General features: G+C 40.0%; 2 protein-coding genes and 1 long non-coding RNA gene across 10 annotated transcripts in view; all 3 read left to right on the top strand.

Moving 5' to 3' along the window:
- The first annotated feature begins 2,096 nt into the window (after window positions 1-2,096).
- Window positions 2,097-19,209, top strand: LOC106300291 (topless-related protein 2-like). Its single transcript, XM_013736401.1, has 8 exons — window positions 2,097-2,263; window positions 2,359-2,440; window positions 2,721-2,885; window positions 2,993-3,060; window positions 15,848-16,984; window positions 17,066-17,480; window positions 17,596-18,514; window positions 18,658-19,209. The coding sequence occupies exons 2-5, from the start codon at window positions 2,405-2,407 to the stop codon at window positions 16,287-16,289; spliced, it is 711 nt and encodes a 236-aa protein (XP_013591855.1). The 5' UTR covers window positions 2,097-2,263; window positions 2,359-2,404; the 3' UTR covers window positions 16,290-16,984; window positions 17,066-17,480; window positions 17,596-18,514; window positions 18,658-19,209.
- Window positions 16,641-19,036, top strand: LOC106297825. Its single transcript, XM_013733985.1, has 4 exons — window positions 16,641-16,984; window positions 17,136-17,480; window positions 17,755-18,180; window positions 18,658-19,036. The coding sequence occupies exons 1-4, from the start codon at window positions 16,641-16,643 to the stop codon at window positions 19,034-19,036; spliced, it is 1,494 nt and encodes a 497-aa protein (XP_013589439.1).
- Window positions 19,210-20,604: 1,395 nt separating the features above from the next.
- LOC106301043 overlaps window positions 20,605-23,309 on the top strand; it is a 7,629-nt gene continuing 4,924 nt past the window's right edge. For 5 of the 8 annotated variants that reach the window (XR_001262142.1, XR_001262143.1, XR_001262141.1 and 2 more), the window contains exons 1-5: window positions 20,605-20,833; window positions 20,917-21,192; window positions 21,294-21,653; window positions 21,726-21,916; window positions 22,697-22,821. This is a non-coding gene — a long non-coding RNA (uncharacterized LOC106301043). The remainder of the gene's footprint in view (window positions 20,834-20,916; window positions 21,193-21,293; window positions 21,654-21,725; window positions 21,917-22,696; window positions 22,822-23,309) is intronic. The other 3 variants (XR_001262147.1, XR_001262148.1, XR_001262145.1) reach the window with 3 other exon arrangements.

Here is a 23,309-nt window from a genome sequence, read left to right on the forward strand (position 1 = left end):
GAGAAGCTTCGCCAAGTTAAAGCAGTTCTTGAAGAGGTTCTTTAGTATTTTCTCTCTCTTTGTTGAATATTGTCCGGAAAAGTATTACATAGTATCATTTAGTAATACTATCTTATATCATTTTTTTTTGTTAAATATACTATCTTATAAGTAAGCTAGCATTATGCATTTTTTATTTAATTCATGAGGTCATTTTCTCACAGCAGAGAACCTTTTGGAATGGCGCAGGGAGGAAATTTTTCAGGGATATACATGAAGGTTCAACTGAAGTCGCTGAAGTGGGATGGTGAATTCGAATGCGAAGAATAAAGACATGTAGAGGCCCTTATGATTCTTAAATACGGCGGTGTTCTAACTCACGCTGGTAGAAAACAGGTGTTTACATATTCTACCATTTAATTTGTCATTGTTACATATATATATATATATATATATATATATATATATATATATATATATATATATAATATGTTTTCCAAATATGGAAGAATTGTTTAACTTATTGACGTTTAACATCACTTGCCATATAATCTAACGAATATTACAAATAACAATTTATGGAAACTATTCTCGAAATTATTGAAAGACTAATAATGTTTTATTTATTACTTTTAATATTTATAACCTATAAAATAAAATGAACGAAAATTTATATAAGATAATTGTAATAGTTTTATCCTCTACTTGATGAACTGTGTTCGAATATAATCATATAATAACTATTTTAAATTTTACAAAATCCAAAAATGTTTATTAATATTATTTTTAAATTATTTATCGTTGTTTAAAGAATAAATTTATCATAATTTAAAAATAATTTATAAAATGCTTACAAAATGCAAGGTAAAGTTTCACTTTCAAGAGTTAAGTCGAGATCTGGATTAACAATCCTAATAACTGGTAAAGAAGGGAAGCCGGAGACAAAAATATTGAATGTTGTCTACAAACAAGTTTTTCAGAATATTTCGTAGTCACGGTACGTAATTTTAATCTACTTTTTTTTTCAAATACAAATTTTAAAATGAATAAACTGTTGCAATTATTTATTTTTTGTATTTGCTAGATGGGTTGTGATGAGTTAGGAGACCGATGACTTGCTAGATGGGTTGTGATAAGTTAGGAGACCGATGACTGTATGTCAATCTAATATTATTTCATGTTCAATAAAATTTAGAAATTTATAAATCTATCAAATAATGTTAACCCGTCAAATTGCTTACAAAATTTATTTAATTTTTTGCAAGTTTCTAATTGAATTTGCTTTCTTTATCGAGAAATGTACTTCATAATTTATATTATTTATGGATAATATATTGATTTTTATTATATTTTCTTTTAATATGTCTACATAAATGTTTGTTTATAATTTATGGAAAAATAATATTATTCACCCAAAATAAAGAATTACGAAACATATACAATACAATTCTAATTAATGATAATATAAAATCTGTTACTTCTGAAACTATACACTATTTATTCTATTTTTTGAATGAAAGTATCTTCGTAAACACATAAAATATTTTGTGACGTTGCAATTATTCATACACACAATATCTGCCTCTTCATACTGACGTTACTGTGTTCCCTTTCGTGAAGTACGGGCCGAAAAGAATACAGTATGCGGACCGATCATGTTCTTATGTCCGCACAGGGTGCGGGCCGTTCACCTAGGATAAAGTATAGCTTTACTCGCTCCTTAGAGAGACACGTCATCAATTCGTACAAGGAGAGTGCGACACGTGTCCCATCTTTCTATACGCTATGTTTGATTATTTTGGGCCACGGTTATCAGTTTTTGGGCTTTGTGTTTTGCTTCTGAAACCAAGCGCGAGATGATTAGGGTTCATGTTCATCTTCCTTTCTTTGAAGCTAACAAAGGAGATTCTAGGTACCAACAATGGAGTTTCGGGATTGTTTAATCAACGTTAGGCATCGCTATTTGAATCTTCAATCCCGACGTTAGGGTTCATGTTCTTCTATTATTTCTGAAACCAAAAGTGTTGTTCTTCGTTCTCTGATACCAACAACGGAAATTCGAGATACCAACTATGGAGTTTTGAGCTGTTCAATTGACGTGAACCATCTCTGTGTAAATCTTCAATTCTGATGTTTTGCCTTCCGTTCTAATCAATCGAAACGGTACAGCTATTGATTCATCGCCTTTATCATACTTCTTAACATCATCAACCCAAGTCGACCACGATCTGACACTGAATGTGGCTTATCCCTTTGCAAGGCGGTGTCTCTACTCCTATAAACGGTAAGCCTTCTTCCTCTCAACTCAGAAAACTTACTTTTTCTAAAATGGCCAACTCATCAATCCTTCTTTTTGATTCAAATGGGATGTTCTTCCAGAGAATTCTGGGAAGCCAAGAACTTCAAACACGGTGGTGAGCTTACGATGGTGAATATATATATGCTCTTACTGGATTCAAAGGTGATTATGTTCTTAAACTCATGTTCAGATCAACATATAAAAGTATTCTAGCGTGTATTCTCAACATTGTCAAGCTGTTTTACTCAGATCCTTATTAAGGTAAGACTCATGTTCATAGTTTTCTTAAAATCATGTTCATAGTATTCCTAAACTTCATACCTTTAATTAACGTGATTCTGTTCTTGAATAAGTGTTATTAAATTCATGTTCATATGACTATTAAACTAATGTTCATAGTGTTCTTAAACTCATATCTTAATAATTTTGTAATTTGGTTGAGGTCATGTTACGCTGGAGCAGGAATCTGTTCTTTTCTAATATTATGCCCTTCGAAGAGAAAGGTCTTGCTGACGAGTGGGAAAAAGTTGGGATGTATCTCTCAGGGTTCAATAAGCTCGATGATAATCGATTCTCTATGGAAATTTTATTTGAGATTAGGACAAAGGTATATTGAAGCTCGAGATTGAGATGATTTGTTCTTTCAATTTATTTCTTGAATATACGGCTATATTCTTCCTTGAAGTAATTATGTTGTTTGTATGTTTATTTCAGAAATGTCAAAAGGTTTATGAAGATCTTTACAAAGAGATGACTCAGCTTCTGACTCGAGATCATTTTAGGTAAATTTAGCTCTAGCCTTAATATAACTGAACTTTCTAAAATGCATACACTTAAGTTTTAAAGTGTGTGTTTGATATCTCCACAGGGAAAAGAGTAATTGTCAACTAGAGTGATACAAAATCAGCCAGAAATATAATGTAAACTCAGTTGAAGAAACTGATAGAGGAATATGCTTTGTTTGATGAGAAGCTTGCCTTCCCCAGTTTCCAGCCTTCTTGCCTGTGAACTTTGATCAATCAAAGGTAAACGTTGTTAACTTGAAGAAAGAAATGGAGCCAAAGGAGTGGTTTGGAGGAGTTTGGGTCTTGGGTAAAGATAAGGCAAGAACTTCAGAGATTGTCTAAGGCTTCATGAAGGTTTAAAGAAGTCTAAAAGTATCATGAAGGCTGTGCAAAGATAGGGATTAAGTCCAGGAAGGCTTATACATCATCTGGAGTAAGATAGGCAATGGTGCAAAGATGGGGCGACCCAAGATCAGATAGGATCGACTTAAGGAGAAGTCTGGACGAGAGATGCAAAGTTAGGGCGAGGTACGGATGGCCTGTCCGTACCATCGACCGTACAAAGCATGTGGCCGTACCAGACTTACCCGGATCGACCAGAATTGGAGTTTGGCTCAGTTAGGGCACAAGGAAGCTTAGGGTATGATCTTGTGACCGTTGGAGCAGCAAGTGGGGCACGTGAGACAGCTGGTGACAGGCTGGCCGTGACTGGCCAAAAGGTAAAGCACCTTTTGGAGCAGGATCACACATGAGACAATCTTGGCTGTCCAATTCAAACTGAGCAAATCCAGCCATTGATTCCTTATCCTATCTTCTCCACTTTACAGCTTGCACAAGACCACTCTAAGACCAGATCCTAATCGTCCATCTTCAAGTCCTTTATCAGCCATTATATCTAGGTTATGTGATTGCAAATGTAAACAACATATATAAGCTAATGTGGGCGTTTTGTAATGATCTAAGGGAGTAAGGGGGATTTCCCCTCTCCACTTCTTGAATCTGAAACTCTAATCTCTAATCTCTTATTCTCCTAATCTCTCATTCTCCTAATCTCTGTTCCTAAGTCTCTTATTCTCTCATAAACACTCTCATTAATCTCTCTTTCTAAATCACCTAGAGCAAGCTCTTATCTTTCTCCATTGGAGTTTATACACACACACATACAACCAGAGAAGAGAACTCTACAAATCTCATATGGTATCAGAGTCAGGTTCATCAGAACCTGAGCTGCAGCTTCCGCAAAGCACTTGCTCTCATCTCAGCTCAAACCAAAGCCTAGAAGACATGTTCATCCGAGCTCAGATTCTTCAAGAAGAAGAAGTGTTAAGCCGTGGACTGTTCTCCTTGTCTCTCTGTCTCTACTGTCTGTCCTGATGGTGATTCTCCTTGAAAGCAAAGGTGTATGGAGGGGCTTAGCAATCCTGCTTCAAATGGCCTTGTTCAAGAAGTGTTCTCTCATCCGGTTTCAAAATGGTGTCCAAGAAGATGGCGCCTAGAAGACATGAAACAAGGAGGGGCCTTTGAGTATGAGAAACAAGATGGTGGCCATGAACTGAAGGAGAAGGAGGTGGGTGATGATCCAGACTCTCAGATCCAACAAAAGCTATGGCCGGTGTCACAAAATGCAAAAGGAATCAACCTGGTTCCTTGTTGTAAGTGATTCTATAATCCATCTTGATAATGAGCTTGTGTTGTTGACTAGTTGTGATGTGATTATAAACATGAGGATTGTTTAAAAGATTACTAAATAAAATGAATTTAGAATCTGTCCCAGGATGCTTAAAGAGCTTGGTTTCCTAGTAATCCTTACATCGTACTAGTTATACTAGGCTTACTAGCAGCAGTGTAAGCGCTTTGAAAAATGTCTAGTAACTTATCAATATTACTAGGATTACTAGATATGTTAATATGCTTAGCTCCGGTTCATAATGATGCTTATTGTGATTGAAACCAAATTGAAAGATGTTGCATATAGTCTTGTGGCTGTCTTACATTGAAACATTAGATTCATGTCTAAATTGCTGTGTAAAGAAACTTTAAAAATGCCTAAGTAGCTTGCATAAATCAGAAAAAGAAAGTGCTTGTGCTTAGAGAGGTTGCTTGCAAAGATAAAACTTGAAAATGACTTGTTTTAATCTGTTGCAATGCTTGTGAGATTGGGAATCAAACTTGATGATTAATCAAGGATTGATCCCAATACTCTTGTGTTTTATCTTTGCTGGAGTTTGAGTGGTGTTTCAGGTTCACAAGAAGTGTTCTTGGCTCAACACCTATCCAAGACAAGAGGAAGACTTGATCCATTGTGTGGAGCAATGGGAAGGTACTTGTGTGTAGAAGCTGGTTTAAGAAGCGCAGGCCACATAAGCTGGTTTAAGAAGCGCAGGCCACGAGGTTGTTGAGCTCCTGGTTCAAGATACACAAGAGGAAGACTTGATTCATTGTGTGGAGAAATGGGAAGGTGCTTGTGTGTAGAAGCAGGTTTAAGAAGCGCAGGCCACGAGGTTGTTGAGCTTCTGGTTCAAGACACACACGAAGAAGAAGGTCACCACCTAAGTCATGAGGAAGGCCGGTGATCTGAGGGTACTTGAAGTTGAAGGCAAAAGGGTGGATCAGTGATTTAAGCGCAACTGTTAGGGTGGTGTGCTCCTGGTCTTGAAGTTCATTGAGACTCATTTCAAGCTTGAACCTATACTCAATTCAAGCTTGCGGTGGGGATTCAAATGAGCAACCTGAAGAGCCAAAGTTTAAGACCGGTTTCCTCCTTATCATTACAAGAGAATGATAAGATGAAGCCTATTGCCAACATTCTGTGGAGAAGTCCACAGCCTGCTCCAAAGAGGTTAGAGAGGATGTTGTGACAATGGAGAGGTGACTTGCGGTTGCCAACATTCTGTGGAGAAGTCCACAGCCTGCTCCAAAGAAGGTAGAGAGGATGTTGTGACAATGGAGAGATGAAGCTTATTGTCAACATTCTGTGGAGAAGTCCACAGCCTGCTCCAAAAAGGGTAGAGAGGATGTTGTGACAATGAAGAGGTGACTTGCGGTTCTATCCATGGTGGTTTAGTCATCATAGCCTACACATCAGATGAGTGTAGAGAGGACAGTAGACATGCAAAGAAGAGCATCACCAGGAGGGTGATGCAATTAAGACCAAGACCATTGCAAGCTGATCATGGAGCTTAGTATGCGTTCACCTTCAAGCTTAGACCTTTCCTATACTCGGTCTCAAGCTTGAGGGGGAGTGTTGGTGAGCTTGCATGATAAGAGAATGAGCTGTTAAGCTCAGCAAGTGAGGGACTCAAGTGGTGTGTGAAGAGCAGCCACTCCTCACCAAAGCAAAAGGAGCTAGGCATGTCTTACCTGATGGATGTGGGAACCTAAATTCGCACTATCGATTTCCGTTTAAATTAGGAAAGTAGGAGAACCCTAGTTTCTCAGAGGTCCCAGATATCTGCTAATACCACACGCCAAACAATCAGAACAAGAGATAACGACGATAAAGTATAAGAAATCGTAAAAAGAGAGCAAAAAGAAGTCTTATTCCGAATTTGCGTATGAGCGTTTACAACAAGGTAAAAGCCTGGGCTCGAGATCTGTCGGCGAGATTCCTAGTTCTAATAACCCTAAGACGGCTAAACCTAATTGAGTCGTAGCTCGAAATAACAAAAACGGAAAGTTGCCTAATTGCTCTAAGTGCTAAGTTTTCTCTGAAAAAGCTCTCCTCTTCATGCCTCTCGCCTAGGACTCCTTATATACTCCCTCCTAGGTCGGTTTACGCTTTTTCCCCTTCTGCCCTTAAGCCGTCATAGTCAAAAATGGAGATATTCCATTTTTCATGATCTTCGTAATTATCTTCAAAATTTTGTATTTATCCGCGGAAACTTGACATTTATCTTTCCTTGCGAACCAAGCGTAAACCGTTCAACGGTTTACGGGCTGTTGGTTAATCGTAAAGTGGGCTTCGAGTCATGTCTTAGGTCCCTTTGGGACGTCTTCTGGCTCGAAGCGTTTATTACAGCTTCTTTCGATAAAAAACGAACTTTCCGCGGTTTTTATCGTAAAGTTTGATTGATGACCTCGAATGTCGAGAAATCATGAAATTGATTTGCTACGGTCTTCGGGAGATAGCATCAAAGGGTAGACGAGAATGCATGGATTCGTGTTGCATTCGACGTTTCAGAAAAGCTCGGTCGCTACGTAGCGACCGAGCGGGACGCTTGGCTCGAGCTCGGTCGCTACGTTAGCCCCCCAGCTCGTTAGAATCGTGGATTTCCGATGAGATTCTAGTGTTCGGTATGGCGAGTTCGGACGAGATTGGCGTATTTGGGTGAAGTTCATATCCGAAAGTCCACAGGTAAATAGCAATTTCTCATGCTTATAAGAAGGGAGATAACTTCTTCATAGTTTTTCACTTGCTTGTTTTCATAAGGAGTTTGAAATAATTTCTCCCTCCTCTCCATCTTCTTGTTTTCACTTGAAAATTACGAAATGTCAAGTAGGAAAAAGACTTCGAAGAAAGGAAACTCATCCGCAAATGTTCATGAAGAGCTCTGTGCGCCGAAGATCGAGTTCGTGCCTCACTCGGTAGATCCGGCTGAGAACGAGGCATGGTGGGTTGCGAGATATGGTTCGATCACACCTCCCAAATGAGAAGTCGTTCCCGGTTATGAACCGTCGTTTGGTCGAAGAAGGTGCACCAAGTAGGAGTACTAACGACTTTCTTCGGACCGTGTGGTCGTTCTACCAAATTCCGGATACGGCGGAATTCCGGGTTCCTCGTGAAGGAGAGCGTGCTAGTAGTCCCCCGGAGGGTTACTTTACTTGGTACGAAGCATTCATAGTGCGCTGCCGCTTGTGGTTCCCGATTCCCGAAATCATCGTCCCCGTGTTGGATCGTTTTGAGGTGTCAATAAGTCAGGGGTTTTGATCTTGAGCTACGAGCACAGTCTTTCCCTTACCGTTGACCACTTTGAAGCGCTTTTCAGGTTGCAGATCATTCGGAATACGGACAAGTATCGACTGGTCCCTCGGAACTTCATGTCTGTGGTCAAGGGGTTTCTTTCCAACTTCAACTTGTGGAAGAGATTTTTCTTCTTTGTTCGTATAGACGCGGCGTCTGTCGAAGAGAGTTGCATCTCACTGCTCCGTAGGCTGCCGAACGATCGTCCCTTCATCAATCCGCTAGCTCCGTTTCCTGAAGATATGATCGCAGTGAGGGATTTTCTCAGGAACGGTCAGTTTTTCTGGACTTCCTTTACGCCGAAGAGAGTTCGAAAGGCATTGAGACTTGCGCATCCCGGCCTTGCTTCGGGCGCGGAAACAGGCAGTGACTCCGAGCCTGATGCCCAAGGTCCCGACGCTGCTCCCACGGTCACGACGGGATTGAACTCTTCGAAGGGGAAAGATATCGACCTTGGTGACATAGAGTTTTCAGTGGATGATTCTATGCTCCCAGGATGGGACCCGGACCTTGCTTACGGCGATGGAAGGTTACGAGCGAGATCCTTATCTCGGACTTCGATGATTTTTTTGCCGTTCTACCCTCGGGTTTCAATCCTCCCCCGCCTGCGGACGAATCGGGAAGGTCGAAAGTCGTTGCGGAAGGATCTCGTATCATCAACGGGGTTAGTTTTCAAGAATTTTTGCCGATAATTTTATGTATTCCTTTTCCCGCCTAAAACGTGTTAATTGGCTTTGCAGGGTCTGAACCTGCTTGGCTCGGCCCTTGAGGCGAGCCATAGAGAGACCATGGTCTATCGCTTTAAAGCGGAGAAGGCGGAGAGGGATCTTGCTCGTATGCAAGGCGAGATGTTGGAGCGAGATGCAAAACTTGCTCGTGATCACGCTAGGGACGTTCGTAAGGCGGAACAGAAGGGCAAGAGGGAGATTGTCGAGGTAATGTAGAGTCGTGCCTCTCAGTTCCATGTTGAGTACGGGAACCTCAAGGATGCTTATACCTTGGTGGGTGACTACCGTGAGTGCCGAGGTTAAGTCGGGAGTCTTTGGAAGACGCAGGCGGAAGACTACGTTTTGGAGGAGGAGATGAGGTTCATGAAAGACGGCATGAAGAACCATGCTCATGCTGAGGCGCTCATTCCCCCGATTGACGGGAGGATCCAGGAATTATGGGCTCCCGTTCCGGTCTCTCCCGATACCGTGGAAGCCGCGACCGAGTTCGCCGGTGATGATGAGGAGGTGAACTATCCCGCGGATGCATTCAGAGAGTTTCAGTCCGGGAATTTTAACTTTGATCTGTGAGAGGTGAGCGTTTGATGGGAAGAAGTTTTTTTTTATCTAGTATTTTGCGGCCGAGTGCGGCTTTCGTTCGTCTGTGTCTGGCCGAATGTGGCCTTTGAACTTTGTACTGGCCTGTTTTGGCTGTTTTTATCTTTGTCAGGGTTTTATGGTCGCGTTCGGACAATTGTTTGCAGAGTTTCGAATTTTAACTTGGCGACGTCTCGCAGTTGTTTTGAAGACTATACGTATATTTTAGGTGCTGAAGAATTATTACTTTGCGATTTGGGCCGGATAAGGCTGTTGACGAGAGTCTAACGTTTTTAGACTTTTTAAGCGTGTCCTGAGACTTTTTGCGTTAATTGGAGCGTAAGTGTCTAATAAAAGATAAATGCGTATTGTAGTAAAGTTTTAAAAAGTTGGAACAATGATGCATCTTTTAAAACGTAGGAGTATACGAGTATACGTACCCACTCCCCCCCCTTTTTGGAGAGGGGGATAGCTGAACTCGTCTTTTGACGAGCTGCCTACGTACCTCTTTCGAGGATCAAGCCATCTCGTTGTTCTGTTTTATGCCGCGAGTATTCTTACTTGGCGGTTGTCGTCGTGCTGACCGCCTTGATCGTGGTGACCGTGGCAGGGTTATTGAGCTTTTTTGACCATCACGGGGAGGGGACCATGTAGGCCACTTTGCACTTGATTCGGCCTTCCTTTGGTATGCTTTGATGGCCGAAACCGTATCGTTGCAGTATTGCGATCCTCCGATAATCATGTTGACTCTGCGACGATTGTTGTCGTTTCATTTGTCGTCCGGCCTTCTTCCGCGTTTATCCCCGGATTGGTTTCTTTGAGAAGACTTCTCCGCAGGCGGATTTCTGTCTGTCTTCGGGGGGCGATCAGTCTCGAGGATGAGATCTTTTACGCTGATTATTTCCGAGAGCTCTCCAACTAGCAGTTTTGCAGCCAGCCTCGCTCCCAAGACGTTGCAGTTAGTCGTGGAGTGTCCCCGGAACTGGTGGAACTCGCAGAAGGTGTTTTCGTCATATCCTTGATTGCGAATCCACGTATTACCCATGGTTTGGGCTTAATCCGAACTGATCACGTAATTGTGCGCCCCTTGGAGTTCTTCCCCCTCGTGATGGATGTACTTGTCGTTACGAGAGGTTTTCTTCCTCGTTTTTGGGTCTACATCTTTCGAGGATGGTCTCGTCGACTTATGTTTTTGCGAAAAGACTTTTGTTTCCTCTTCGATTAAGATGTAGTCCGTTGCCCTCTGGAGGGCGTCTTGGATCGTCCGTGGTTTGTCAAGGGCTATCCACTTTCTGAATTTTGACTTGTACCAGAGCGTTTTTCTGAGCGCGTCTATGGCCACCTTGTCGCTTATCCCGTTAACCCTTGACATGACCAGCTTGAAACGGCTTATGAACTCGCAGAGGGGTTCGTTTTCCCCCTGGGACATGCTCCAGAGGTCGACATCGGACGTTTCTCTATCTATGAACATAGAATATTGTTTTAGAAATTCCGATGCGAGCTAGCGGAAACTTCCGATGGAGTTTCCCCTGAGGCGTGCGAACTATTCGAGAGCTGCTCCTTCCAAGTTTTTGACGAACAGACGACAGTAACCGGCGTCCTTTTCGCTATCCTTCGGTCTGGCCCTTCCCATAGTGATGTGGAAATCCTGAAGGTTCGCTTTAGGATCGGTTGTACCATCGTACTTTGGTACTTTGATTTTTCCTGGATCAGATACCCTCATATCGAAGATGCGAGCGGTGAAGGGTGTCTTTCGAGCCCCCTCGAGGAACCTGTCGATCTCAGGGGCAGCACTGGTAGCGTGATGGATCTGGGATTTTATGGCCCTTACTTCCGCTGCAGTTATGGCGATGTAATCGCGAAGATCGAGAATGTCCGACGTCTCGTGAGCAGGTTTCCGAGCTTGTCGGCGTTTGCTGCGAGTGGTCTTGGTTTGCTTTTCGGCCAGCTCTTCCTGTTCGTTCCAATAGAGGATTTCCTCCTCTTCCGTCATTGGCTTATCGAACGGAGAGCTTTCCCGAGCGGATTGGCTTCTGGCCCTTCTCGGATGTCTGTCAGCGTCCTCCTCGGTATCGTTGGAGACATCGTTGGGATCCAAGTTGACGTGTTCGACTTCATTAACCTCAGAGCCCTTCGAAGTTCCTTTTCTCGGTAGGGGAGGTTTCGCTAGGGTTTTGGCCCGAAGGTTGATCCTGCGATGTTCCAGGCCTGTCGAGTGGAGTTGCGAAGTCGAGTCTTTTCCCGCTAACCTTCGTGGTTCCGCGGGGACGGATTGCTCGAGTTCTTGCCGTTAAGGTTTCGACCTGTTTGGTCAAGGTGTTCACGACCTTATCTTGTTCTTCCGACCTTTTTTCATAGGTGACGAACATCTTTTTAAACTCCTCGAGCGTCGCGGCGTTGGCTGGCGCGTTGGCCGCGGAGACATCCGCTGCTGGAGTGTGGAGGTTAGTGTTGCTTCCTCCGTTGAGAGGAGTTTGCACGTTATCCGCGTCTTCAGTTGTCATGTCTGGTTGGGCGTGATATGGTTGAGAGTTAGATTGATCCGTACCCCCCCCCCCCCCTTCTAGCGCCAAACTGTGGGAACCGAAATTCGCACTGTCGATTTCCGTTTAAATTAGGAAAGTAGGAGAACCCTAGTTTCCCAGAGGTCCCGGATATCTGCTAATTCCACACGCCAAACAATCAGAACACGAGATAACGACGATAAAGTATAAGAAATCGTAAAAAGTGAGCAAAGAGAAGTCTTATTCCGAATTTGCGTATGAGCGTTTACAACAAGGTATAAGCCTGGGCTCGAGAGCTGTCGGCGAGATTCCTAATTCTAACAACCCTAGGACGGCTAAACCTAACTGAGTCGTAGCTCAAAATAACAAAAAACGGAAAGTTGCCTAATTGCTCTAAGTGCTAAGTTTTCTCTGAAAAAGTTCTCTTCTTTTCATGCCTCTCGCCTAGGACTCCTTATATACTCCCTCTTAGGTCGCTTTACGTTTTGTCCCCTTCTTCCCTTAAGCCGTCATAGCCAAAAATGGAGTTATTCCGTTTCTCCCGATCTTCATAATTATCTTCAAAATTTTGTATTTATCCGCGGAAACTTGACATTTATCTTTCCTTGCGAACCAAGCGTAAACCGTCATGCGGCTTACTTACTTAGCGACCGAGCTCGCTCGTAGCGACCGAGCTTGGTTCGAGCTCGGTCGCTACGTAGCGACCGAGCGGGACGTGTGCTCGATCGCTACATAGCGACCGAGTGAGACGTGTTCTCGGTCGCTACGTAGCGACCGAGCTTGGTTCGATCTCGGTCGCTACGTAGCGACCGGGCAGTGTGCATGTTCGGTCGTTGCGTAGTGACCGAGCTTGCCTTGTCCGTGTTCCGATCGTCACACTCGAACCTATCTGTGGCTTGTTTAGATACGTTTCCGTTACCTTGGGACAGCTTGTGTTTGATCCAACCGAGACTTGAACAAGTTTTTCTCTCGAGATCATGTGTCGTGACATTCTTTTTAATAAGAATAACTATCGCAGAAATACACTCACACTTGTTTTTGCGGAGGTTTAGACATTAACTTCGTCGTAACCGTTTTCGACCCCAACAAACCACATTAGTTCTAAGGCACAAGAGCTCACTGGCCAATCCCTAGGCCTTGGAGGCTTTACTCTTTTTCCCTCATCAAGGTTTTGTCCCAAAGGGTTTTCCTTGGTGAGGTTTTTAATGAGGGAGTTCTTCAAGGTTCCAAGCTTGACTTAAAATCAGCTAAAGTCAAGCTTGAGGGGGAGTGTTAACCTGAAGAAAGAAATGGAGCCAAAGGAGTGGTTTGGAGGAGTTTGGGTCTTGGGTAAAGATAAGGCAAGAAATTCAGAGATTGTCTATCAAGGCTTCATGAAGGTTTAAAGAAGTCTAGAAGTATTATAATGAAGGCTGTGCAAAGATAGGGATTAAGTCCAGGAAAGGCTTATACATCATTTGGAGTAAGATAGGCAATGGTGCAAAGGTTGTTCAAAAAAAAAAAAAAAAGGCAATGGTGCAAAGATAGGGAGACCCAAGATCAGATAGGATTGACTTAAGGAGAAGTCTGGACGAGAGATGCAATGTTAGGGCGAGGTACGGACGGCCTGTCCGTACCATCGACCGTACAAAGCATGTGGCCGTACCAGACTTACCCGGATCGACCAGAATTGGAGTTTGGCTCAGTTAGGGCACAAGGAAGCTTAGGGTATGATTTTGTGACTGTTGGAGCAGCAAGTGGGGCACGTGAGACAGCTGGTGACAGGCTGGCCGTGACTGGCCAAAAGGTAAAGCACCTTTTGGAACAGGACCACAAATGAGACAATCTTTGCTGTCCAATTCAAACTGAGCAAATCCAGCCGTTGATTCCTTATCCTATCTTCTCCACTTTACAGCTTGCACAAGACCACTCCAAGATAAGATCCTGATCGTCCATCTTCAAGTTCTTTATCAGCCATTGGATCTAGGTTATGATATTGCAAATGTACAGCATATATAAGCTAATGTGGGTGTTTTGTAATGATCTAAGGGAGTAAGGGGGATTTCCCCTCTCCACTTCATGAATGATAAACTTGTTCTTGAATCTGAAACTCTAATCTCTAATCTCTTCTTCTCCTAATCTCTCATTCTCTTAATCTCTGTTCCAAAGTCTCTTATTCTCTCATAAACACTCTCATCAATCTCTCTTTCTAAATCACCTAGAGCAAGCTCTTATCTTTCTCCATTGGAGTTATACACACACACATACAACTAGAGAAGAGAACTCTACAAATCTCATAAACGTCGTGTATCTTTCTTGAACAGAAAGGTCAAGTGATCAATCAAGAACATCTCTCTGATCACCAATGAGAGCCAGGATTTGTAGAAGAGCGTTAGCTCGGGATCGTGATCGTGACTATGAGCGAGACAGGGAATGGGATTGCGATCGTCGGGATTATGAGCATGATCGTTACTATGGCAGGGATTGGGACCGTGATAGGAGTAGAGATCGTGACAGGGATCATGATAGAGATAGGGCTCATGAGAGAGAGAGAGAGAGAAAGACTGAAGTAGCTGTGACTATTATCATGAAGGGAAACAAAGTAAAAGTGACGGGGAAAGGGATAATGATCGTGATGCGTCGCGTCTAGATAATCAAAGTGGTCGGTATAGACAGATAAGAGAAGGGAGGAAGTCTCCAGATTATCAGGACATCGTCATGGACAGTAGAAGTAGCCGAGCAGGGCCTGATGGTGATGTGATCAAATCCTATGTTGCATGGAAGCGTGCCTGAAGAGGTGGTTCCTGGTTCTGAAACGGAAACTGATTCTGAAGCGCTCGGAAGCATGGTGGAATCGCGAATCCAAAAATATAGATTTTGGAAGCGTAATGAAATCTGTGATTCCTATTTGGAAGCGTTAAAATTTGAAATTGGAATCGTAAATTAAAAAAAAATAGAAAACAATATATGATTAATGTTTTATTTCCTTAATGAAAGCCCTAATTAAAAATTGGCAAAACTATGAATGGTGACCAAGGAACGACTAGGAACAAATGCATTTCATAACATTCCTTAAAAAAATCACCATTCATAAGGAATAATTTTTCCTTTTCATTCCCTACCATTCCTTTTTTTGTAGCGAAATAAGGAACAAATTAATTCCTTGTTAAATATGGGATGGAACAACCATTCATTTTCATTCCTGCAATTTTGTTCCTCTACGTTCCTTTCCTATTTGTTCCTATTGTTTCCAGAATGGTCACCAGGGTCTGACTTGTGACCATTCGGAAAACAAGAGGAACAAATAAAAAATAAATGTACCGGAATAAAATAGTAGGAATGAAAAATAATGATTGTTCCTTATCAAATTTAACAAGAAATAATTTTGTTCTTCTTTAATTCTCTAAAAAAAGGAATGAAAGGGAATGAGAGAGAATTACTATTCCTTGTGAAAAAGTGATTTTTTTCAAGAACGTTAGGAAATGCATTATTCTTCGCCATTGCCTGGTCACCATTCATATTAATGAGTCATCATTCCTTGTTGCTGCTTTCTTCTTCTTCGTACTGGAGCCAAAGAACTAACAAGGTAATTGTCTCAGATGTATTCTTGGTGTTTATCAGAAAACAAAAACAAAACTATTGATAAGTGATAACATGATTTTACGAAAGATGCTTTTCTAATGTGTTGGAGTGATGATGAAATTTTGTCTTTTATAGAAACATAAACCTCTTTTTTATATAGTTTGACGATTGAATGGTTGGTAATGGTTGGAAGTAAAATTGAACTTGGATTCTGCAACTAAAGTTAAAGTTTTATGTTAATAACTTAATATCAAATTGTGCTTTGACTGAAGAGAACGTTTTGTTCCTGCGACATAACATATGGTAATGTCTTCATCATCACAATTTTTTAAAAGTTAATTGCTTTTTTTTTTTTTTTAGATCATTGCTGTGTGAAGTATCCGCATACATAAAAGACAAGACTTTATGAAGATAGTATATTTAATTTGTTGGTTAAATTTTAACAATTGTTTCAGGAATATGAATCCATCTGATGATGCTGTTGTGGATGATAAAGCACCTTTATGGATTTATGTGAACAAGATTGAAAAGATAGCAGAAGGGAGATCATGGAGGTTTGAATACAAATTCTGCAGTAATACATATGTTGGGTCTTATACTAGAGTTGTGACTCATCTTTTGCAAGAAGGAATTAAGGGAATCAAAGAATGCTTGAAAGTTACTCCACAACAAAAAATTAACATGAAAAAATTGGTTAATGATTGCAAGGAGAGGATAAAACGTGCAGCTTCTACACCAGTTCCATTACCTTCATCATCAAGAAAGGCATCTGCTTCTTCTCTTAACTATGACATGACCTACAAATTTCCTGATACAAGTGATACTGAGTCAAAGAAGAGAAAAGGAATGGGCTCAGCTTTAGAAAAAGCATTCAACAATCAGGCCAGAGCAGTGTGATGGTGAAATATTTAGAATGTTCTGTACAAGCGGCTTGTCTTTTAACGTTACCAGAAATCCTCATTATCGCAATTCATAAGTGCGTTCATCACAAATTCCAGGATATGTTCCTCCTGGTTATAATGCTTTGAGGACTACACTTATCCAAAAAGAAAGAAAGAACATTGAAGTGCATTTGCAGCCTTTGATGGATTCATGGAAACAGAAGGGAGTTATCATATGTACTGAAGGCTGGTCAGACCCTCATCGAAGACCTATCTTAAATTTGATTGCTGCGAATGAGAGTGGTCCAATGATGTTAAGAGCAGTCAACACTCAAGGTGAAGCAAAAACTGGTGAGTGATTGCAGAAATGATCATAGAATGCATCAAGGAGGTTGGACATGAGAATGTGGTTCAAGTACTCACAAATAATGCTTCAAATTGTGTAAAAGCTGGTGCACTTATTTCAGCTAAGTTTCCTACTATCTTCTGGACACCATGTGTGGTTCATACTTTGAATCTTGCTCTCAAAAACATATGTGCACCTGTTTATAATACAAGAAGCAATGAAGAAGTGTATTATGCTTGTTATTGGATAAAGTCTATAAGTGAGGATGCCACTTGGATCAAGAACTTTATTATGAACTATGGAATGAGGCTTGTCATGTTCACAGAGCATTATGATCTTAAGCTCCTTACAATTGCTTCGACAAGGTTTGTCTTTTTTTTTGTTAAGTTCAATCTTAATAACAATTATTTTATAAAAAATTAAGATTATGAAGTTTATTTTTACAGGTTTGCCTCAACAGTTGTGATGCTTAAGAGATTCAAAAATAAAAACTGGGTTACAACAAATGGTGATCAGTCCTAAATGGGATGATTATAAAGATGATGGTGTAGAAAGAGCATCAGCAATAAAGAAAAAGATATTAGATGAGATGTTCTGGGATGAGATTGATTATGCTTTATCTTTCACTTTGCCGATATATAATGTGATTAGAGAAGCTGATACTGATAAGCTTTCACTTCATCTGGTTTATGAGTGGTGGGAAAGCATGATACAGACTGTGAAAAAGGTTATCTTTAGAAAGGAAAGGAAAGAACTTGAAGATGACTCGGTTTTTTGGAATGATGTGCAGTCTATTTTGACCTCTCGTTGGAGTAAGAGTAACACTCCTCTCCATTGTATGGCACATTCTCTAAATCCCAAGTCAGTTATAAGTCTTTTCTAGTTCATTTGGTTTATTATCTTATAAACTAAAATTTAAACAGTTTCGTTAGTTATTTAAGTAACAAATTATTGTTATTTATTTTGTTGGATGCAGATATTATAGCTCAGAGTGGCTTGGAGAAGAGAATAGTAGAAAAGGTCCACATCAAGATTTGGAGATTACTAGAGAAAGATAAAATTGCATCATGAAGTATTTTCCAAATCAAGATGAAACCAGAGAGGTTAACATTGAATATTCTAATTTCTCTTTAAGCTTGGAAGATTTTGGTAGTGTTGATGCAATCCATGATAGATTTATCTTAGAACCTTTAAGATGGGGGGCAGTTCATGGATCTTCAGCTCCAAAGCTTCAAGCCTTAGTATTTAAGTTGCTTGGACAGCCTTCTTCATCCTCATGTTGTGAAAGGAACTGGAGCACTTACAAGTTCATCCATTCAACAACAAGAAACAAGATTATGCCACAAAGAGCTGAAGATTTGGTATTTGTGCATACTAATCTTCGTCTCCTATCTAGAATGAGTTCTGCTTACAAAGAAGGCCCTAACAAGATGTGGGATGTTGGAGGTGGCCAATTTGATTCTTTGGATGATCTTAATATTGGAAGACTTGAGTTTGAAGATCTTTCTCTTGATGAACCAGAGCTAGAGGCTGTTGTGTTTGATGGAGAAGATGAAAATGAGTGAAACAATTGATCTTTGACATTGAATGTTTTTATTTCCAGTTGAGTTGATTAATATTTAAGACTTTGTTGGATTTGTGTGTTTTAGACATTTTTAAATTTTCAGATTTATTTTATATGTGGGTTTTTATTTTATATATATATATATATATATAATTATATACGCTTCCAACACAGATCCGCTTCCTATTATTTTTTTTTAAACTCGTTTCTACGCTTCCATACGATTCCGCTTCCGCGTTTCCGCTTCCGCGTTTCCGCTTCCGCGTTTCCATGTAACGTAGATCAAATCAGAGCGTTAACCTTCCAGTTCTGTGGTGCAAGAAGAGAATGGGTATGTGCTTTTTTATTTTTGTGTACTTGGAAACGTTTGGTGTGCTGTCTTTGTAAGTTGATGTTTTTGACTCTAATGTTGATTTGCGCTTTTGAAGAAGCTTTAAAGTTGCTATTGATCATAAGTTTGTTATGGTGAAACAGGAACGTCTCAGGTCAGACTGCAAAATGGGTCTCTTCCAGGGAGGCGGCTGAGCTGTCTGGAGGATCGGACAGGGGTACAAGACAGAAAGCGTCTGAGAAAACTGTAAAGACGGAAGATGGTGTTTTGGGCGAGTTTCATGGTTCCACAAAAGCTTCTCGCTGGCCCATGGTTGAAAGATCTCCTTCTTCCACAAGTCTTGACCGGAGATTCAATAATAATCAGAGTAGTGCAAGATGGAGCAGTGAGGTTGAAGAAACAGGCCTTAGGAACAACGCGAAAGATTTTTCAGCACCTGAGGATGAAAGGCATCGGGTGGATGACACATCACAGGGAAATATATCCTTTAACAATAAAGCCTACCTGAGAAAGTGCCATTGAAGATAGGAAGGAGTTTGGTAGATCTTCAAGCCTATACTTCTGAGTTGTTGATGCTGTTGGGAGCTGTAATAAAATTACGTTCTTCGGCTGGATGACATTGTTTCTGCATATTTTGAGTTGTGAAGTTCAGGTACTCTCCTTCACAAGTATTTGCTGTGTTTTTGTACTTTATAGGTTGGGTTTTAAATTTTAGTACATAAAGAATACTATGTATAAGCAACAAAACTTATATGTATTATTTTGTTTGGTATTGGAGTTGCCTTCAAGCCAAATTTAGCTTGAAAATAACGTGATTATTTGAATTATATGTATATACAATTGATAGTTAATATTGTATTTATATATTACGTTTGTTAAAAATATATGCATATAAAATATAAACAAAAAAGAATATATTTTGTTAATTAAATCCGGTTTAGCATGAAATAAAATAATAAGTTTTGTAGAATAAACTACAATATTAGATGCTAAGTCTACAATAACATTAACCTACACCCACTAATGATCAACTTACACACGTATAACTATCTACACGATTTCTCGCTAGCTGCAGTTTGGAGGTTCATAACATTCGAGAAATACAAAGTATTTTCATAACAACACCGAAGATGGCATAACACATACATTGCAGCCAAATATTATTTAACTAATGTTATATACTTCTAAGTTAAAAGTTGCATCCTACGGCATCAAAATATGTTTTTATGGTTTGTATTTTCAGAGAGATTCTTTCGAGATTTAATGGTTTTTCGTTTTTCTAAAAAAACTAAAGTTGGATAGAAACAAAATAAAACAAGAACGAACGACTGCTAGAATTAGAGTCGCATCCATACATCATTTCATGGAGTTAGAATAAACAAACTTCAATGTTTTTTGACAATTATAAAAATATAATAACCAAATTGAAATGTTATTTGACAAATTATAAAAGTATAAGAGAAACATATATATGCCATTGGTGCAAACTTGAAAACCGGTATACACATGTTAATAATACAGATCAAAGATGAAGTTTTTTTCATAATTTAAGCAAAAATGGTATGGCAAATGTTACTACTAGAAGTAAATGATATGGTTTATTTTCATAACTACAGCAAACTATGTTAGCTCATAGTGTGGGAGTACAATTTTAAAATCAAAATTAACTTAATTTAACAAATACTAAAGTCGGATTACAAATTAAGCATTAAAAGTTAATAGTTGTGTGGTTTGGAAGTATGCAATATGCAATTAAGCCAATCGCGCAAGAATCATGCAAAAACTGTTCCGAACCAAAGAAAAGAACATAATCCAATAAATTTAGAAACAAACTTCAAAAATATATTTGACAAACTATCAAGATCTCGCGAGAAGGGCGGGCTTCCCCTAGTCTATAATAATAAAACAGAGTTTTCTCCTTCCTAGGCCCTCCAAAAGAGGGGGCAATTAAGGACACGAGTCCATCATTCTTCAGCTATAGAAATATTTTTCGATTTCATTGTGGGCTTCTTTCACAAACTTAATTAAAACTTTGGACACCTCAATATATTGGGCTTCGTTTTCTCTGGTCCATCAAGGGATCCCCTTCTTCTTGTGCTCACTGAAGACTTTGCGATCTCTCTTCCGCTTCCTCGGCGAAGTAACGTTCCGGAGTTATGTCAATCACTAAAGAAAACCCAATAATTCCACTATTTCCTCTTCACTGCAACTTTTGGATTCTCTCAGTTTCAAACTCTATATATCCTTTTGTTCTCTATCTTTTCCTCTTTACCAAAATTATCAAAATCAAAGTATCTTGGCAATCTTCTACACTCCAAGGTGACATCATTCCTTTTGATTTCTCTCCACTAATTTGATTTTAAAGTCATAATTTCTTATCATGTACGATGTTGTATTTGCAGCTGTGAGATTTCTTTACGAACAGTGGTCGCAAAGTTGATTCTGTACAGTTAGTCATTGATCTGTCTAGCAACAATGATCTATTTGGTTTCGTTTGTATCTTCCAGAGAAAAAGCAGAGAATTTTGTCGAGCTATGAAACCGAAGCTAAACTCATAGCGTGTATTCTGATTCTGTGGCCATTGATTTATTGAGTTGATAGGATGGAATTGATTCTGATTCCTTGAGTGATGAGACACCCACGTCAAGTTTTTAAACTTGAGCACTGAAACTTCCCATGTACTCACTCCATCTCTCTCTCTTCTCTCTGGTCTCATGGCTATTATGATTCTTTTTTTATTTATCTCCAAGCTATTCTTACCTGATTAATTTTTGTACAGGAAGCAAAATACACTGGTGCACAGGACAATAAATCTTCTTATAATGAGGGTGAGCCTCTGCATATACGTAACATTGTTCATGGCCTTCCCTCACCCACTTCCTCCTTTTTCAGTATATGTTAGTAAACAATGCTCATGGTCTGCAATGATTTGTTATGGCTTTTAAGTCAATGGTCATATTTGTCTTTAGTTCTCATTGATGTTCAGCATCACTATACTTACACATCCACAATACAGCTGTTTCTGCTATTTAACAATCTCGTCATATAAGTAGTTTGGGAAAGGCCACGACTCCTTTGTCATCGATATGATTGCTTGTGGCTCTCTTCATTACTTTGTGTCGAGTTCTCAGAGCCTCAGGTACTGTTTTTATTTCTTCTACTCTAAAGAATCTTGGTAACCATCAATCACATCTCTCTTCTTCTCTTTCAGGTTAAATGCTACATGACTCAGCTATTAAAAGGCTCGATCATTGTCATTTTACTACTCATGTTGTAACTCTGTGGTATCGACCTCCTAAGCTCTTATTTGGAGCTTCTCATTACAGAGTTGGGATTGACTTCGAGAGCACAAGCAGCATAATAGGTGCAATATACGCACTTTCCAGTATAAGTATAAACAAGGTAAACTGTTACATTCCCATCGATTTTTCTTAAACTGTTACATTCCAATTGATTTTTCTTACTATAAATGTAAAATCTCGGGATCTTTCTGTATATTCTAATGTTAGACATGCCAGCAGAGACATTCAGATAGTTTCCAGATTCTATTATTTTGCTTCTAAACAGTGTGTTTCCTAATGGATTCAAACATTCTGTTACAAAACAAGACATTTTCTCTAAATCAATTAATCAATTTATTGTCTTGCAACATCTTTTATTACTATTTACAAAACGTTCTCTTTGGGTTATTGTTTTCCTGCTACTTCCATTGTACCACAGCTATGGAAGTGTTGTTTGAATCATGTATGTAAGTAGGAATGTGCTCTGCCTCTGACCAGTTTCGTGTGGATGTTCCATCCATATATCTATATATTTGTCTCCATATGATGATCTGATAATGGCACCAAAGAAGGAAAAAGTCCCTCTACCATCGTCTGTATATGTTTTTTCTAGATTTTTAAAGCTGATTCAATGGGTTCGGATAGTTATCATTATCTTTATTATCGGTTACTGGTTCTCTTCGATGGGTTTGAATATCAAGTATCAGTTATTAGTATTTTTTAAAAAAGCCTAACGTTTTCAACTTTTTCCTTGCCAAGTTCTTTATGGTGTGCTTAATTTTTTTCAAAAAAAAAAAACTCTGTACTAGTATAAGTGGATGGGTTTCAGTAATAAATTAGTATCTTTGCATCATTCTAGCTTGTGACCAAATGATATTGCTTTCAAATCGTTGGCACACAGATGTTGTACTAGGAAATTAAGAAGCCTTTGGTCTCATGCGTTTTCATTCAAAAGAAGACCACAATGAGCTACTCTATTGTCTCGTGGGCGTGTACAGCATGGTCAAACGGCTCAAAGTTCTCATGGTAAGGACATTGCTACTCTTTATCTGTTTGGATGTGACATGGTGTTGGATTGGGTGGAGCAAGAAGCACAAGTGGCAGGGTGTCTGTAACACCCCTGAACCGTCCTAGACATATGGTCGATCAACCGGCCAACAATCAAACAAGAACATGACCGATCGACCGTCCAACACCCAGGGTTAGAGATGAATGAACAAACCGGCCAGCCAACAATCAAACAAGAACATGACTGACCGTCCAACCCAACACCATGGTCCGGAAGCGCTATGTGACAGGTTAGGGACGATCCGATCAGAGTCACAAAAATTACTCCACGACCTAGACCAGTTCATCCACTCGTCCCACTGTGTCAAGGCACTAGGCTTTGCAACCCGTACCAAGAGTTAGCGTTCTCCGTTAGATCGAGGCCTAAGGCTTTTCAACTCGTACTACGACCTAACGTTGTGTTAAACCGGACTAGTCAAATATCAGAGTACTCATGAAGCGCATAT

Source organism: Brassica oleracea, chromosome C6 (assembly GCF_000695525.1).
Source record: "Brassica oleracea var. oleracea cultivar TO1000 chromosome C6, BOL, whole genome shotgun sequence".
NCBI classification, from domain to species: Eukaryota; Viridiplantae; Streptophyta; class Magnoliopsida; order Brassicales; family Brassicaceae; genus Brassica; species Brassica oleracea.